A 16,715-nucleotide genomic window follows, 5' to 3' on the forward strand; every position below is an offset into this window, starting at 1 on the left:
TGTGTACATTTAATGAGCGAAAGCCTTATCAATTATAAAAAAAAGACTTTTTCTTCAGTGCACTTTGGGCACCCTCAGTGAGAGGAACATGGTGTAGAAAAAAATCTTTTATTGAGAAGCTTTTTTTTATAGAACTAAAAAAGCTTTTCAAAACGCTTTAAGGGGCTAAACGAGGTTGGAGTGACAATTTTCGTCAGCAATTGTCACCTATTGGCACAAGCTCAATATTTCCTAAATGTTTTAGTGCCTACTCGTAGAATAGAACATAGTATGAAATGTTGTAGCGGTAATAGGAACGATTATATTCCAATTTTTATAGGAAGCAAGCCGCATATTGGACTAAGTAGTGCATAACTATCAGCATAGCTACTTCTATCCCAGCAAACTACCTAACAATTAGCTGCGCAAAGAGCTGCTAAAGATTGTAATGACGAATTATCGGCTGAAATGTGGGGGTGAGAGGAAACGCCGTTTCAGATGTTTTGGACCAGGACATCTATAGTGGGAATGCAAGGACCCGATAAAAAAGGAATGGGACTATTCTTTAAATGCGGCAAGATTGGACACAAGATGAATGAATGATGTATATGTTCGAACAGTGTAAAAGGCCCAACGGAACGAAGATGTAAAGTAAACACATAACAGGCTTACTGAGTATGTACGTCCTGTACATGATCTATTGGGTTACCCAAAAAGTAATTGCGGATTTTTTAAAAGAAAGTAAATGCATTTTTAATAAAACTTAGAATGAACTTTAATCAAATATACTTTTTTTTACACTTTTTTTCTAAAGCAAGCTAAAAGTAACAGCTGATAACTGACAGAAGAAAGAATGCAATTACAGAGTCACAAGCTGTGAAAAAATTTGTCAACGCCGACTATATGAAAAATCCACAATTACTTTTTGGGCAACTCAATACTATCGCAAATAGGCGCAAAATAAAGTGCCGACAACATAGTTATAAGCGAACAATATGAAGGAAGAAATCAAGGGTCTTAGTTTGAGGATCCCACGAAGACAGCTGCTATCTGGATCAGCGATAATGGAAACAAATTCACCTGGAGAAGACACATAGAGAAACTTGATGAGATCGAAGACACTTTGCGAAGAATAGACGGGCATTACATTGTAGGTGGCGATTTCAACTCTCGAGCGATAAAATGGGTAATGCCAACGATTAACTTAACAGAAAGACGATTTCGAAAAGTGAGAGGAATTAAGAGAAGACATAAACCGAAACCCATGGGGACTCGGATACAAAATTGTGATGGACAAACTCTCCACACAAAGCCCTACAGCGGTGATGGGCGGAAGAAAATTAGAAAATAAAGTCCACACACTCCTCCCCAGGCTGTAGAGAATATGAAGTGCATAAAAAGCCCACTAACAACATAAGACCGTTTACAATAGAGAAGCTAAGGGATGCGGAATTTCTTCTGAGAATGTTTAACTGGTGGCTAATTGAAGGTGTTGAAGAGACAAAAGCTGGTGCTCATAAGATGATATATAGGCCCTGTGTGCTGGATATCGCAGGCAAGCCTTAAGAGCAACATAAAAAGCCACGGCTCCAGAATCCATAATTGAAGGAGATGGGCTCTCAATGAGACAGCTTGGCTTTCGGACAGAAATGTCCACGATCAGAGCTCTTAGGCCATACTGCATGTGGAGAACGTATTCAATAGCCTCTGATGGTCTGACATCCTCCATGCACTCAGAGAGCACTGTAATATCACGGCTTACGAGTATCTATTGAGAATAATGATAGGATACTTGTAAAATAGGGTACTTATCTATAACTCCTGCTGGCGGAGATCCGGGTGATCATGGAATGCGTGAAGTGGTGTGGTGCTAACGCGAGGACGTCGAGTATGAACATCTAGCAAATTTTGCCCATGAACATTCCACTAAGGAACAGGGGCTAACTTCTCACATATCAATGAGCGCAGTTCGATTCAAGTCTTTTCAGCTCAATGATAAGGGGCCTCCTTTTTATAGCCGAGTCCGAACGGCGTGCCGCAGTGCGACACCTCTTTCGAGAGAAGTTTTACATGGCATAGTACCTCACAAATGTTGCCAGCATTAGGAGGGAAAAATCACCGTTGAACATTTTTTTCTGATGGTCTCGTCAGGATTCGAACCCAGGCGTTCAGCGTCATAGGCGAACGTGCTAAACTCTGCGCTACGGTGGCCTCCAAATCTTTATCATCTTTACCGACAGTAAAATTGCCATAAGCGCCATAACAACCAGGACGGTAAGGTCACGAACGGTCTTGCAGTGTAAGAAGGAGATTAACGTCTTCTCTGAGGATGGCAAACTCCGCATCGTTTGGGTGCCGAGCCATAACGGAGTTAGGGGAAATGAAAGGGCAGACGATTTGGCGGTGATGGCCAGAGGACTGCCGTCAATAAACTTGGTTAACCCGATGCCTTTTGGGGCCGACGCAGTCCGAGTTAAGGGAGTGGGTGACGAATGCGCATGCAACATTGTGGAACAGCGAAACGGTCGGTAGGACGGCAAAAATCCTATGGGGGGATCCAGATCGTGAGAAGACGAGGCTATTACTGAAAGGAAGTAAAAAGGAGGTCAGTATAGCTATTGGTATCATAACGGGACACATAGGACTACGAGCTCACGTATATAAAATCGTTGCGGCAAGTGATAGCATGTATAGGACATGCGGGGAAGATGGTGAGACGTTGGAGCATTTCCTTTGTCAGAGAGCACTTTACGAGTATCTAATGAGAATAATGACAAGTTACTTGTAAAATAGGGTACTTACTTGTAAATAGGGAACGAGTGAATATGAGGTTACATCAGGAGCGTCGCAGGCGCCATACTTGGACTGGATCTTGCGTACTCCTGGCACTTAGAGAGGACTTTAGGGTATGGGTATGTACTAATCCAAAATTAAAAAAAAAATATATATTAAAACTAGTAAGGACGGGCTAAAGTCGCACAAAGCCAACCTTTTTATACCCTACACCACATTGGGTGTGCAGACTAAGTCGTCGAAGTTAAAATTTGTTTAAATTTGAATTGTAGAATTTTGATATAAATCCTTACGTATTCTAGGAGTCACAGGGGAAATAGTTGTGCACAACTTTGACAAGAATTTGGATAATAAATGCTTTTGCAAAGGTCCTAAAAGTGATAATCGAGAGATACTTTTATATGGGAGCTACATCTCAATTCTATCAGATTTCTATAAAATTATCCAATGTCCTGCCAAAGTTGATTAGGATCAAACTAATAGTCAAATCAGACGATAATATATATGAGAGTTTTATGAGAATCGGACGAACATATATATGGGAGCTATATCCAAATCTGAACCGACTTCGATCAAAATCCGAACGTTTGGTGGTAATCACAGAAGAATGCATTATGCAAATTTTTGGGATGTGCTGTTGATAAATGCGGTTGCAAAGGCCTTAGAAGTGACAATCGGGTGATAAATAAATAAGGAAGCTATATCTAAATCTGAACCGATTTCTATGAAATCGGTTCGAGAATCATAAGAGAAACCAATGCACTAAATTACGTGAAATTTGGTTTACAAATGACGATGTGAACGATGGGAACTATATCCAAATCAAACCCGATTTTTCCAATTTCAATAGGCTTTGTCTCTAGGCCAAAAAAGACGCCCATACCAAATTTGAAGACGATCCTTTAAAAATTGTGACCTGTACTTTGTACACAAATTAGCATGAACAGACGGACAGACGTACGAAGCTAAATGAAATGAGAAAGTGATTCTAATCAATCGGTATACTTATCAATAGGTCTATCTCTCTTCCTTCTGTGTTAAAAACAATTGCACTAAGTTTTAATACCCTGTTCCACAGTAGTGGGTAGTTGGGTATAAATATCCCAGTGGAAGTGAATATGCCTATAGACGACAAACTGGTAAAGGGGCAAATGGTCTTCTATCAAATACATTTATGAGGAGCTAGAAGTTGCAGACCATGTGGGCCCAGAGGACGCTGGAAGACGAGAAGAACTGAAAAAAAAACATTCCAGAAAACTTTACGTTCAGAGTTTGGTCTGAAATATGAATGAATGTGGGCCTTACGACTTCGTTTCTAAAAACAAAAATAAATTTAGGTCTGGTACTATGCCATGTAAAACTTCTCTCCAAAGAGTTGTCGCACTGCGGCACGCCGTTCGGACTCGGCTATAAAAAGGAGGCCTCCTATCATTGAGCTTAAGCTTGAATCGGACTGCACTCATTGATATGTGAGAAGTTTGCCCCTTAGTGGAATGTTCATGGGCAAAATTTTCAATTTGCAATTTTTGCTTAGCTGACAGGAAGTGTTGTTCTAATTCAAACGACCACATGTTTTTGTGTAAAAGTATTTTTTATTGATTGAAAATACAAACATGTGCTTCGTTCATTGTCATTATCCTGCAGTAATTCGGCCACTGTGTGTTTGCTGACACTTTGTCCTGAACAGTGTTGCCGTTTTTGGTTTCTACCAAAATTGGCAGGTTTTTATTCCTTGGTGGTTGGTATGCTGACCTCAATTTTTGGTAGGTTTTTCCAACATATAAATTCCAAGTTAATTACTAAAAAAACCGACGGGTATGACTCTTGTCGTTTCTGTGTATTCGTTAAGAGTGCAGAATTTAGCCGAGTGAGGGGCCAAGAAGTTGCAAAGGGTCTCATTGCTACAAATTTCAAGAAAAAGGGTGTTAGTTCTGATATTGACCGTAACTGCTGGTACGAGTTTAAGGGATCTCTTCCAAACTTCGTAAATTCCGGTTAGGGAATGCGGTTTTTGTGCATTCAATGCCTTTAATCGGAATACATGTGGCAGCTGCATACAACGATGGTCAAATCTAGTATACACTCAAATGTTGAGGGGTACATGCATCTCGCTGTAACAGTGAAAATGGGAAGTGAAAACGCATTTCTGGGCTCAAACACTTAAATCGGTAGGTCACTTTGTCCAAACTCAGCACGGTTGTTCACTGAAATCGGGGCAAAAATACGAAGCTAAGATTTCTAATCGGGAGATCGGTATAAAGGGTATTACAACAAAATTTCAAAAAACAGATCGATGGAAATGTCTAGGTCCTCTATGAATAACGACGATCTGGTACTTTGTAGCATTGAAAATGTATAATTTAATGTGTTGCCATGGAATGGCCGACTCTCGGTGGTGGGTATAAAAACGTATACCCCATTTTTGGCTTGCGGAACATTTGTTAGGTTTTAGTCGGATCTTTCTTAAATTAGGAAATAATTTTCTGGTACTGAACCCTTAACAAAATCTACAGTGCAACACCCTGTGAAGCAGAATATTACAACTTAGTACATTTGTCCATACTTTCTTATGGCCAAGGTGCAGGTCGCATTTGTTGTCCGATTGCAATAAAATGTTGATCCTTTTACTGTTTTGTTTATCTCCTCCTAAAGTGGAGTCGCTCTGTGGCAAGCAGTTCAAACTTCATTAAGCTTAAACTTGCATCGGACAGCATTCAATGATATGAGAGAAGTATCCCCGCTGTTCATTGATGGAATGTTCATAGGCTAATTAGCATTTTGCAATGATGCCAAAAAGCCATAGTGCTCTCTTTTATGCAGATTGCTTCAAACTCAGAGAAGGCGTTAAACTTCTTTTCATCGTTACCTTACTGTTTGCTATTACCTTAATTGTTTACTTATTGTCTGTTGAAGCTAGTTCAACAGCATTGAAATTCCCAACTCCGAAACTACTAAGCTCACGGACAGCATCCATGGATTAGCTCAAATTTTCAATTACTTTTCTTCTCTTTTGAGTTCCTGAATTTGTGATCGTGAGGAGTTCATCTTATTTACCTTAAATTTCCTTTGATTATCATTCATTGTCATTCTGTTTTTATATCCTCCACCGTTGGATGGGGGTATACTAATTTCATCATTCTGTTTGTTACTCCTAGAAATATTCGTCTAAAGCCCCATAAAGTAAATATATTCTTGATTGTCATGACATTTTAAGTCGATAGAGCCATGTCCGTCCGTTGGTCGTTTGAGATTGTAAATGGTGCGTATCGGTCTATGATTTGATATAGATGCCATATAAACTGATCTTGGATCTTGACTTCTTGAGCCACTAGAGAGCGCAATTCTTATCCGATTTGGCTGAATTTTTGCAAGACGTACAATTGTGCTAAGCGTGGTTCAAATGGGTTCATAACCTGTTATAGCTGCCATATAAACCGATCTTGATTCTTGACTTAGCTGAAATTTTATGCAACGGCTTCTCCCATGACTTTCAATGCACGTGTCAAATATCGGTCTGAATCGGTCTATAGCCTGATTCAGATCCCATATAAACCGATCTCCCTTTTTTAGTTCTTGAGCCCCTAAGGGAGCATTTTTTTTACGAACTAGCTGAAATTTTACACAATGACTTTTACATTCATTAAAATTATTCAACATTCAATTTAATTATGGTCCGAATCGGGCCATAATAGTAAAGCAATTCTTTTCTTTTATCCTTTGTTTGCCTAAAAAGAGATACCTGGAAAAGAACTCGACAAATGCGATCCTTGGTGGAGGGTATATAAGATTCGGCCCTGCCAAACATAGCACGCTTTTACTTGTTTTTCCTCATTCGTTTTGCTTTATTGAAATAAGTTCATCACTTAAACCAAGGTTACATTGGTATCGTAATAAATGATATGAATTGAAATTGATGTTTCATTTCGTAAAGTTCGCTTGCGAATCATCAATTAACCAAGGGATATATAAGGCGTCTAAACACTGTCCGTAAGGATGTTCATGCTCATTGTTATTGCATTGGCACTTTACCATCTCACGCAATCCGTCTTCGCCCGTATTTCCGCTCGGAGGATTGTTTTATGGTTAGGCAACCAGAAAATGAGCTCGACTACTTGTTTCTCAGTGAAGACGTCCAAGACGTCCCTCTAGCTGTTAGCTATCCGTGTAACATAAACTACCCTATGGCAATACCACGGTACACTCAAACGGAGACTGCACTAGTGTCTCGCTTTCGAACTCGAGTGCCATCTCAGGCATCCGATCCGAAATCTTTTCAAACGCAGTCCGATTTTCTTTCGTCGATTCGATTATTCCGAGATGTTTTCACCTGTTCCTATCTTCTATTCACTCTTCCATTGCCTTAAGTCTCTTTGGAGTAGTTGCTGCTTCATACTTAATCTGTAGGTCTATGGGTCAAACGTCTGGAATTTTCTCCAATGCCGTTGTAGGATAATACGTTCCATTTAATGAAATGTCCATCTTTGGAGTCGGTCCCATTTCGAGCCTACGACCTGCATACAAAGTGCTTTCGTTCTGTGAGCCTTCTGATTACGGATGTGACACCAGTTCAGTATCCTTTACAAGATCACTCAAATTTTTAAAATGTTTTTTTTTTTTTTTTATTAAGTCTCAAGGCAAATTCGTTTAAATTATTATTTACATTTTTCTAACTCTTCAATATCAAATATTTAAAAAATGTTTAATTTTTTCGAAAAAAATTCTAGAGATGGGACTTTTTATTCAAAGGAACAGGTTTTTCTATCCATGTAACCATTCCAACAACTGTTGCCCTCAGCTTTCGATTCATGGCGAGTGAGCGCTTATTCTCCACCGATATAAAGGAACATGAGGGCAAGCCATGTATTTTCAGTGTACGTTTTAACTCCAAAGTAGTAAGCAATTCACCATAACCTTTACATCGTTCAGATTTCTTAGTGTAAAGGAATCTAGTGAGGATGGAATAGACTTTAATAACCGAATGTGTGTAACTTTTAAACTTACCCTGGTGTTAAATATTCATTTGTTGTTATCCAAGCAATGGGATCCGCTTCTCCACGTCGAAATATGCCCAATCCTCCATTAAATTCTATGGAATGCCGGATAAGAGGCAAAGAATTATTATGCTTATAATACCAATGATCATCCATTATCTTGGCATGCTTCCTATGATCCAGAGGAGCAATGAAGAGATCGTCGGGAAGTTTACTGTAAAAATATTCGTGTAGTGATTTCGATCTTCTAATACTTCTCGATCCATTACACTTACACGTTTATTGGAAGAGCCTCAATTGTTTCAGGAGTACGATAAAATATATTTTCGCGAGGTGGGTATAACCAATCTATTGGATTTTTTTGGCATAGAACTTCATTGACTACATCGAATAGGCCTTCGTCACATAGCATACTGAACGGTGTGTTTTGCCAATTTATTCGATTTGTTTGTTGTAGACACTGTTTGAGTTCAGCTTTCGTTTCGTCCAGTGTAAAGCAAATCACAATGTAATCCTGATGGTTGCAGTGTAAAAGAAGATTTAAAAAACTAAAGTTATTTTTGTCATTTTTTTATCTTCTTTTCGTTTGGTCTCAAACCCTTTTTGTGGGATTGCAACAGAACATTCGATGCATTATCCACTATCTTGTGTCTAACTTTGAATAAAAATAAAAAAGGCATACTCAAATGTTGTCGTAATTTTACAGAGATAAACCATGTCATAAGTCCACTAGCCAATTCCTTGGGCCAAAAAGTCATGTACGAAAAATTTCTTAAAGTTGTAGCAAAATGAATCCGAACTGTACCTTGGAGGCCACCGTAGCGCAGAGGGGAGCATGCTTGCCTATGACGTTGAAATTCTGGGTTCGAATCCTGTCCAGACCATAAGAAAAAATTTTCAGCGGTGGTGTTTCCCTCCTAATGCTGGCAACATAACTGAGGTACTATGCCATGTAAAATTTCTCTCCAAAGAGAAGTGCACTGCGGCACACCCTTCGGACTCGGCTATAAAAAGGAGGCCCCTTATCATTGAGCTTTAACTTGAATCGCACTGCACTCATTGATATGCGAGAAATTTGTCCCTGTTCCTTAATGGAATGTTCATGGGCAAAATTTACAATTTTGTACATTGATTTAAAAAAGAAATATATATGGACGAGACCACCATAGCACAGAGGTTACTATGCGCGCCTATGACTCTGAAAACTTGGGTTCGAATCCTGTCAAGGACATCATAACAAACAATTCAGCGGTGATTATCCCCTCCTAATGCCATGGTAAGCCATGTAAAAACTTCTCCCTAAAGAGGTGTCGCACTGAGGCACCTCGTTCGGACTCGGCTATAAGCAGGAGGCCCCTTATCATTGAACTTAAACTTGATTCGGTCAGCACTCATTGATACGTGAGAAGTTTGCCCTTGTTCCTTAATGTAATGTTCATGGGCAAATTTGCATTCGCATGAACGAGATTGGCTAAATCGAGCAAGAGGAACTTATATAGAATCTGATGTGTGCATTTCCCGCTCTGGAAAGCGAAAGATGTTCCACTTTAGGTTCTTTATAGAAATGCCTAAATAAGCGGGTGTTAACATTTGCAAATTATAAGGGTTTTGAAAGTGATTTGGCTTTATCAACTAGAATGAATCTTACTCCTAGTTTTCCCGGAAAGGATAGGCAAAAGTCGGGCGGAGCCGACTATATAATACCCTGCACCTACCCTATATAAATATATATGTATATGAAAGCCATATCTAAATCTGAATCGATTTCGATGAAATTCTGCGGATATGTTGAAATCAGTAACAAAATAGTCCGTTCCAAATTTTGTACAGATCGGTTGAAAATTGTAGTTACTACGGACATTTAATTGCAAATCGGGCGATACATATATATGGGAGCTATATCTAAATCTGAACCGATTTTTACCAAAATCAATAGCGTTCGTCCTTGGGCGAAAAAAGTGATATGTGCCAAATTTCGTGATGATTGGATAACAAATGCGACCTGCTCTTTGGTTACAAGAATACATGGACTCACAGGCGGACTAACGGACATGGCTAAATCGAATCAGAAAGTAATTCTAAGTCGATCGATTTACTTATCAATGGGTCCAGTTCTTCTCTTTCTTAGCGTTGCAAATAAATGCACAAACTTATAATACCCTGTACCACAGTGGTGGTGTAGGGTATAAAAACGACGACCATGGCGTTCCACACAACTGGTTTGTCTAAGCAAGGGTTGCAGTCCCGCTACAAGACTGGGATATCTATAAGTCTGAGTTAAAACAAGTAAAAGCGTGCTAAGTTCGGCCGTGCTGAATCCATCACGGATCGCGATTGTAAAGTTCTTTGTCTAGTATCACTATAGGCAAGCAAAGGATAATGCAAAAACATTGCCATTCTGTTGAAGCGATATAAGGTTATGGGCCGATTCGGACCATACTTGGTTTTGAAGCTGGAGACCATAGTAGAAGTCATTGTGCAAAATGTCAGCCAAATTGTATAAGAATCGCCATCCACCATAACACATGGAAATTTTCCTCTGAGACTCAACAAACTATATCTATTCTTGATCCCCATGACATTCTATGTCGATTTAGCCGTCAGTCCTTCTGTCGAAAGCACGCAAACTATCGAAGGGATAAAGCTAGGAGCTTGACATTTTGCACAAATACTTCCTGTTAGTGTTGGTTGAAATTGTAAATGGGTCATATCGGTTCATGTTTCGATATAGCTGCCATATAAACCGATGTCGGATCTTGACTTCTTGAGCCTGCAGAGTGCGCAATTATTATGAGATTTGGCCGAAATATAGCACGAAGTGTTTTTGTTTTGACTACCAATAATTATGCCAAGTATTGTCCAAGTCGGTTCATAACCTGATATAGCTCCCATATAAATTGATCTCCCGATTTGACTTCTTGAGCCCTTACAAGCCGCAATTTTTGTCCCATTTGGCTGACATTTTGCATGTAGTGTTCCGCTAAAGCTTCCAAAAACCGTGTTGGGTACGGTCCGCATCGGTCTATAACCTGACTTAGCTCCAATATAAACCGATTTTCCGAGTTGACTTCTGGATCCCTTACAATCCACAATTGTTATCCAATTTGGCTGAAATTTTGCATGCGGTGTTCTTTAATGATTTTCAACAACTGTGGCACGTACTGTCCGAATCGCTCTATAATCTGGTATAGCTCCCATATAAACTGATCTCCCGATTTGACTTCTTGAGCCCTTACAAGCCGCAATTTTTGTCCGATTTGGCTCAAATTTTGCATGTGGTGTTCCGTTATGATTTCCAACAACTGTGTCTCGATCATCCTTGTTCAGTTCGTAGAAGCTTTAATTTTTGCTGATTTGACAGAGGTTTAGTATGTATTGTAGAATAAAATTATGCCTTTCAACTAAATTTATTTTGTATAAATTTTTAGCAGAATCTATGGTGCTGGGTTTCCAAGATTCGGCCCGGCCGAACTTAGCACGCTTTTACTTGTTTCTGGTTAAGCGCTAGGTTATGAAGGAAAGATTAATAATTATGTTTAATATTTACTTTTAAGAAACATCAACCTTGTTGACGGATAAATGAATTCCCTTTAAAAGACAGAAATGTAAAACAAGTAAGAGCGTGCTAAGTTCGGCCGGGGCGAATTTTATATACCCTCCACCATGGATCGCATCTGTCGAGTTCTTTGCGCAGTATCTCTTTTTAGGCAAACAAAGAATAACGAATATGGACGGCTTAAGAAGCAAAATCGGGAGATCGGTTTATATGGGAGCTGTGTCAAGCTATAGATCGATTCAGACCATATTGCACACGTATGTTGAAGGCCATTGGACAAGCCGTTGTAAAAAATCTGTGCCAAATCGGATGAGAATTGCGCTCTCTAGAGGATCAAGAACTCAAGATTCCAGATCGGTTTATATAGCAGCTATATCAGGTTATGGACCGATTTGAACCATACTCGCACAGTTGTTGGAAGAGATATCCAAACACTATGTGTCAAATTTCAGTCAAATTGGATGAGAATTGCGCCCTCTAGAGGCTCAAGAAGTCAAGACCCAAGATCAGTTTATATGGTAGCTATATCAGGATATGGACCGATTTGGACCATACTTTGCACAATTGTTGGAAGTGATTGGCCCATAATCTGATATATCTACCATATAAACCGATCTGGGATCTTGACTTCTTGAGCCTCTAGAGGGCGCAATTCCTATTGTATTTGGCTGAAATTTTGCAAGAAGTGTTTTGTTATGACTTCCAACAGTTTTGCCGAATATGGTTTTGATTGGTCCATACCCTGATATAGCTGTCATATAAACCAATCTGGGATCTTGACTTCTTGAGCCTCTAAAGGTCACAATTATTATCCGATTTGCCAGAAATTTCGTACAACAACTTCTTTCCGGATCTTCAACATACGGGTCAATTATGGTCTAAATCGGTCCACAGCCTGATACAGCTCCCATATTTACCGATCTCCCTATTTTACTTCTTGAGCTCCTAAAGGGCCCAATTTTTATTCGAATTGGCTGAAATTTTACATAACGACTTCTACTATGGTCTCCAACATTATGGTTTGAATCGGACCATAAGTTGATATAGCTCCAATATCATAGCAATTCTTTTCTTTTATCATATGTTTGCCTAAAAAGAGATTCCGGGAAAAGAACTAGACAAAAGCGATCCATGGTGGAGGGTGTATAGGTTAGGTTAGATTAAAAAGAGGGTACAGATATTAATCCGCCCCATGCTACTATGGACATGCACCCAAGCCAGTAATCGGCTTGTTGTGTGCTCTAAAAACTATAAAGTAACCTCTAAAAAGAAAATATTAAGTTAGGAATTCCGTGCTACTTACAAAAGCCTTAATTATTTTCAATACCACTCCCCTAAGTTTGCTCATGTCTGGTACTGTTTCTCCACCTAAGTACCGGTATCTGTTAGACGCGAAAGCCGGGCAATGACGAAGGAAATGCTCCAACGTCTTAACATCTTCCTCGCATGCCCTGGAGGGTATTTAAGATTCGGCCCGGCCGAACTTAGCACGCTTTTACTTGTTTTTTTTTTCTACTTATGGGTATACAACTTAGTTTCACTTTACTTACTCGAGATCCATTGAGAGTTATTAGAGTACAATTCTCAGGTTGGCCTTTACGATGAGTATAGAAACGCACATTCCATCGATCCGAATCAATTCGATGCCGATTGTTGTTAATCCTCTCATAATGATAGAGATAACTGTAGATAAAATGATGTTGCTGCAGGTGTCGCGGCAACAGAGGCCTTAGGTAATCCAGCATAAACTTGAGTTGACTTTTGTTACATTCCACCAAAATGTCGTCTGACATGCTGACAAATAATGTGATATCAAACGAGTGCGACGACTGACTTGTTTGGCTGCAATCTGTTTGAAAGCAAAGCTCCAATTATTTTCAAAGTAGTTTAAGTGACCTATATTTATAAAGGCAATCTTGAAAAACGTTTTGATTCTATTTGGAAATCTTTATCTGATAAATGCATCATAAAGAGAGTGCTGCTGCTGATAAAAAATTTTTATATCAACCAAACAAACATGTTATTGTATGTGTAAGCGAAGCTAAAAATACTAAACAAGAAATTTTTGAAATCAGAGGCGATCGTGCGTTTAGCTATGGACTTGTTCGTTCGTTGGTGCCCCAACAATGACTGAAGCATAGAGAATAAGAATGCATGTGAATAGGCATAAACTCTGCGTAAACACTGCATAACTTTAGCTTATACTTACTATCAGATCAGGTGGGCTGTTACGTTTCCATCAATCCGTTCGTAACCACACTAAAAGTCGTTCCGAGATCCTATAAAGCACGTGTAAAAGGCAAGGAACTTGAGAAATAGAAGAACTACGATAAGAAAATCCTATTAAATACAAAACCAGTAAGGAAAGACAAAAGTCTGGCGGTGCCGACTATAAAATACCCTACACCACCTAGTGCATGTAGTACTTTTTATATGTAGAACTTATCTGGAAATCTAGTCAGACTTTAATTTAGATACCAATTAAAATAGCAATTTAGAACCTTGTAAGATTTTCCTACCATAGGACAAAAGATTTGGATTTCCACATCTCTAAAAGGCCATATCGGATAAAAGATTATATGGGAGTAATATCGAAACCTGTGCCAATTTTAATGACACATAGTGGGACGTAAAATAGAGCATCTCACGCCCTAGATTGTAGAGATGTGACCAAAATTGTGGATTTTACTGCCTTAAAAGTCCATATCGGATGAAATATATACACTGGAGCTATATCTAATTTAGGACCGATTTTAATGAAATCTTGCGCACGTACTGGAATTTAAACGTCTCATATAAAATCGGGCGAAAATTGTGGATTCTACAGCCTTAAAAGGCCATATCGGATGAAAGATATATACGGTAGCTATATCTAAATCTAAACCAATTTTTAAGAAATTTTGCACACATATGAAGACGTCAAATAAAGCACCTCATGCAAAATTTTGTAAAGATCGGACCATAATTGTGGCTTCTACAGTCTTAAAAAGCCAAATCGGATGAAAGATATATATGGGAGGTATATCTAAATATGAACCGATTTTCATGAAATTATCCACACATATTAGGACGTCAAATAAAACACCTCGTGCAAAATATTACAGTCATAAAAGTCCATGTTGGATGAAAGATATACATGGGAGCTATATCTAAATCTGAACCGATTTTTATGAAATTTTGCTCACATATGTAGACCTCAAATAAAATACCCAATGCCAAATTTTGTGAAGATCGGACGAAAATTGTGGCTTCTTCAGCCTTAAAAAGCCATATCGGATGAAAGATATATATGGGAGCTATATCTAAATTTGAACCGATTTTTTTCAAAATCAATAGCGTGGCATGTGCAAAATTTAGTGACAATAGATCAACAAATACGACCTGCACTTTGATTACAAGAATGCATGGACTCACAGACAGACAGACGGACGGACGGACAGACGGACATGGCTAAATCGAATCAGAAAGTGATTCTGGGTCGATCGGTATACTTATCAGTGGGTCTAGCTCTTCTCCTTCGTTGCGTTGCAAACAAATGCACAAATCTATAATACCTTGTACCACAGTGGTGGTGCAGGGTCTAAAGACAATTGGGTTGCCCAAAAAGTAATTGCGGATTTTTCATATAGTCGGCGTTGACAAATTTTTTCAACGGCTTGTGACTCTGTAATTGCATTCATTCTTCTGTCAGTTATCAGCTGTTACTTTTAACTTGCTTTAGAAAAAAAGTGCGCGAAATTTTGTTTACAATTTTAATATGGAGCCCACAAAGGAGCATTTTCGTCATATTTTACTTTATTATTTCCGTAAAGGAAAAAACGCGGAGCAGGTTGCTAAAAAGTTACGAGATGTGTATGGTGATAAAGCCTTAAAAGGAAGACAGTGTCAAAATTGGTTTCACAAATTCCGTTCTGGAGATTTTTCACTTAAAGATGAACCACGTTCAGGTCGGCCAAAGGTGATATCCACCAAAAGAAGGTTATGCTGTCTGTTTGGTGGGATTGGAAGGGTGTGGTATATTTTGAGCTGCTTCCAAGGAATCAAACGATTAATTCGGATGTTTACTGTCAACAATTGGACAAATTGAATACAGCCATCAAGGAGAAGCGACCAGAATTGGTCAATCGTAAAGATGTCATATTCCACCAGGACAACGCTAGACCGCACACATCTTTGGTCCTTCGCCAAAAACTGAGTGAGCTTGACTGGGAAATTTTGATGCATCCATCATATAGCCCTGACCTTGCACCATCAGACTACCATTTATTTCGATCTTTGCAGAACTCCTTAAATGGTAAAACTTTCGGCAATGATGAGGCTATAAAATCGCACTTGGTTCAGTTTTTTGCAGATAAAGGCCAGAAGTTCTATGAGCGTGGAATACTAAATTTGCCAGGAAGATGGCAAAAGGTTATCGAACAAAATGGCAATTATATATTTGATTAAAGTTCATTCTAAGTTTTATTAAAAATGCATTTACTTTCTTTTAAAACATCCGCAATTACTTTTTAGGCAACAGCACAAACAGCTACGACAGAAAACATATAGAAAACCATTGGGAAGCACAGCTGGGTGCTAAGGGGCGCGTCCACGGGCTGCGAATAGTAGAAACGGCGGGCAATCCAGCGGGTTGGAGTTTAGGGTCTCAGCGAAAGATTGTCCTTCTTGATAGCTATGCGAATTAAGGCGATGGGAGTATGGATAGACGATGGGAGCAGGTCATACTATCGCTGTATAATCGAGGCGACGCACAGTGGGATAGAATAGAAAAGAATTAGTAAAAAATATCCCATTTAAGAACGGATAGACTTAACTCTTTGAAATAAGAAATGGTTAGAGCTGGTATTATCGGGATCATGTGCAACATCTCAAGGCTCTAGGGGGTTCTGGCGCCTCTTCATACGCCCCTAAATTTGGCTCGAAAAATTGTTTCGGCTGCCAAATATTTATTTGTGGTCCGATTTCCAAAAAACTTAACACAACTTATGGTCCGATTCGGACCATAATTGAATTGAATGTTAGAGACTATAGTAAAAGTTATTGTGTAAAATTTCAGCCAATTTGAAGAAAAATGTACCCCTTGAAGGGCTCAAAAAGTAAAATAGGGAAGTCGGTAAAATACGGATGCTGTTTCGGGCTATAGACCGATGTAGACCATATTTGATACGTATGTTGAAGGTTATGGGAGAAACCGTTGTACAAAATTTCAGCCAAATCGGATAATAATTACGCCCTTTAGAGGCTAAAGAAGTCAAAATCCCAGATCGGTTTATATGGCAGCTACATCAGGTTACGGACCGATTTGAACCATACTAAGAATAGTTGTTGAAAGTCATAACAAAACTCTGCATGCAAAATTTCAGCCAAATCGGATAGGAAAAGCGTCCTCTCAAGGT

At 39.1% G+C, this 16,715-nt stretch overlaps 1 protein-coding gene across 2 annotated transcripts; it reads right to left on the minus strand.

The window, feature by feature from the left end:
- Positions 1-7,450: 7,450 nt before the first annotated feature.
- LOC106080681 (uncharacterized) lies at positions 7,451-13,701 on the minus strand. Of its 2 annotated transcripts, none has more exons than XM_013242140.2 (5): positions 13,529-13,701; positions 12,870-13,168; positions 8,039-8,277; positions 7,774-7,977; positions 7,451-7,718 (listed from the first exon to the last, which is right to left on the minus strand). In XM_013242140.2, exons 2-5 carry the CDS (start codon positions 13,110-13,112, stop codon positions 7,493-7,495), a joined length of 912 nt encoding a protein of 303 aa, XP_013097594.2. In that variant the 5' UTR covers positions 13,113-13,168; positions 13,529-13,701; the 3' UTR covers positions 7,451-7,492. The 2 variants fall into 2 exon arrangements, with proteins under 2 accessions (XP_013097594.2, XP_013097593.2); XM_013242139.2 differs by lacking the exon at positions 13,529-13,701 and adding an exon at positions 13,328-13,432.
- Positions 13,702-16,715: the final 3,014 nt, after the last annotated feature.

This window comes from Stomoxys calcitrans, chromosome 5 (assembly GCF_963082655.1).
Source record: "Stomoxys calcitrans chromosome 5, idStoCalc2.1, whole genome shotgun sequence".
Classification (NCBI taxonomy): domain Eukaryota; kingdom Metazoa; phylum Arthropoda; class Insecta; order Diptera; family Muscidae; genus Stomoxys; species Stomoxys calcitrans.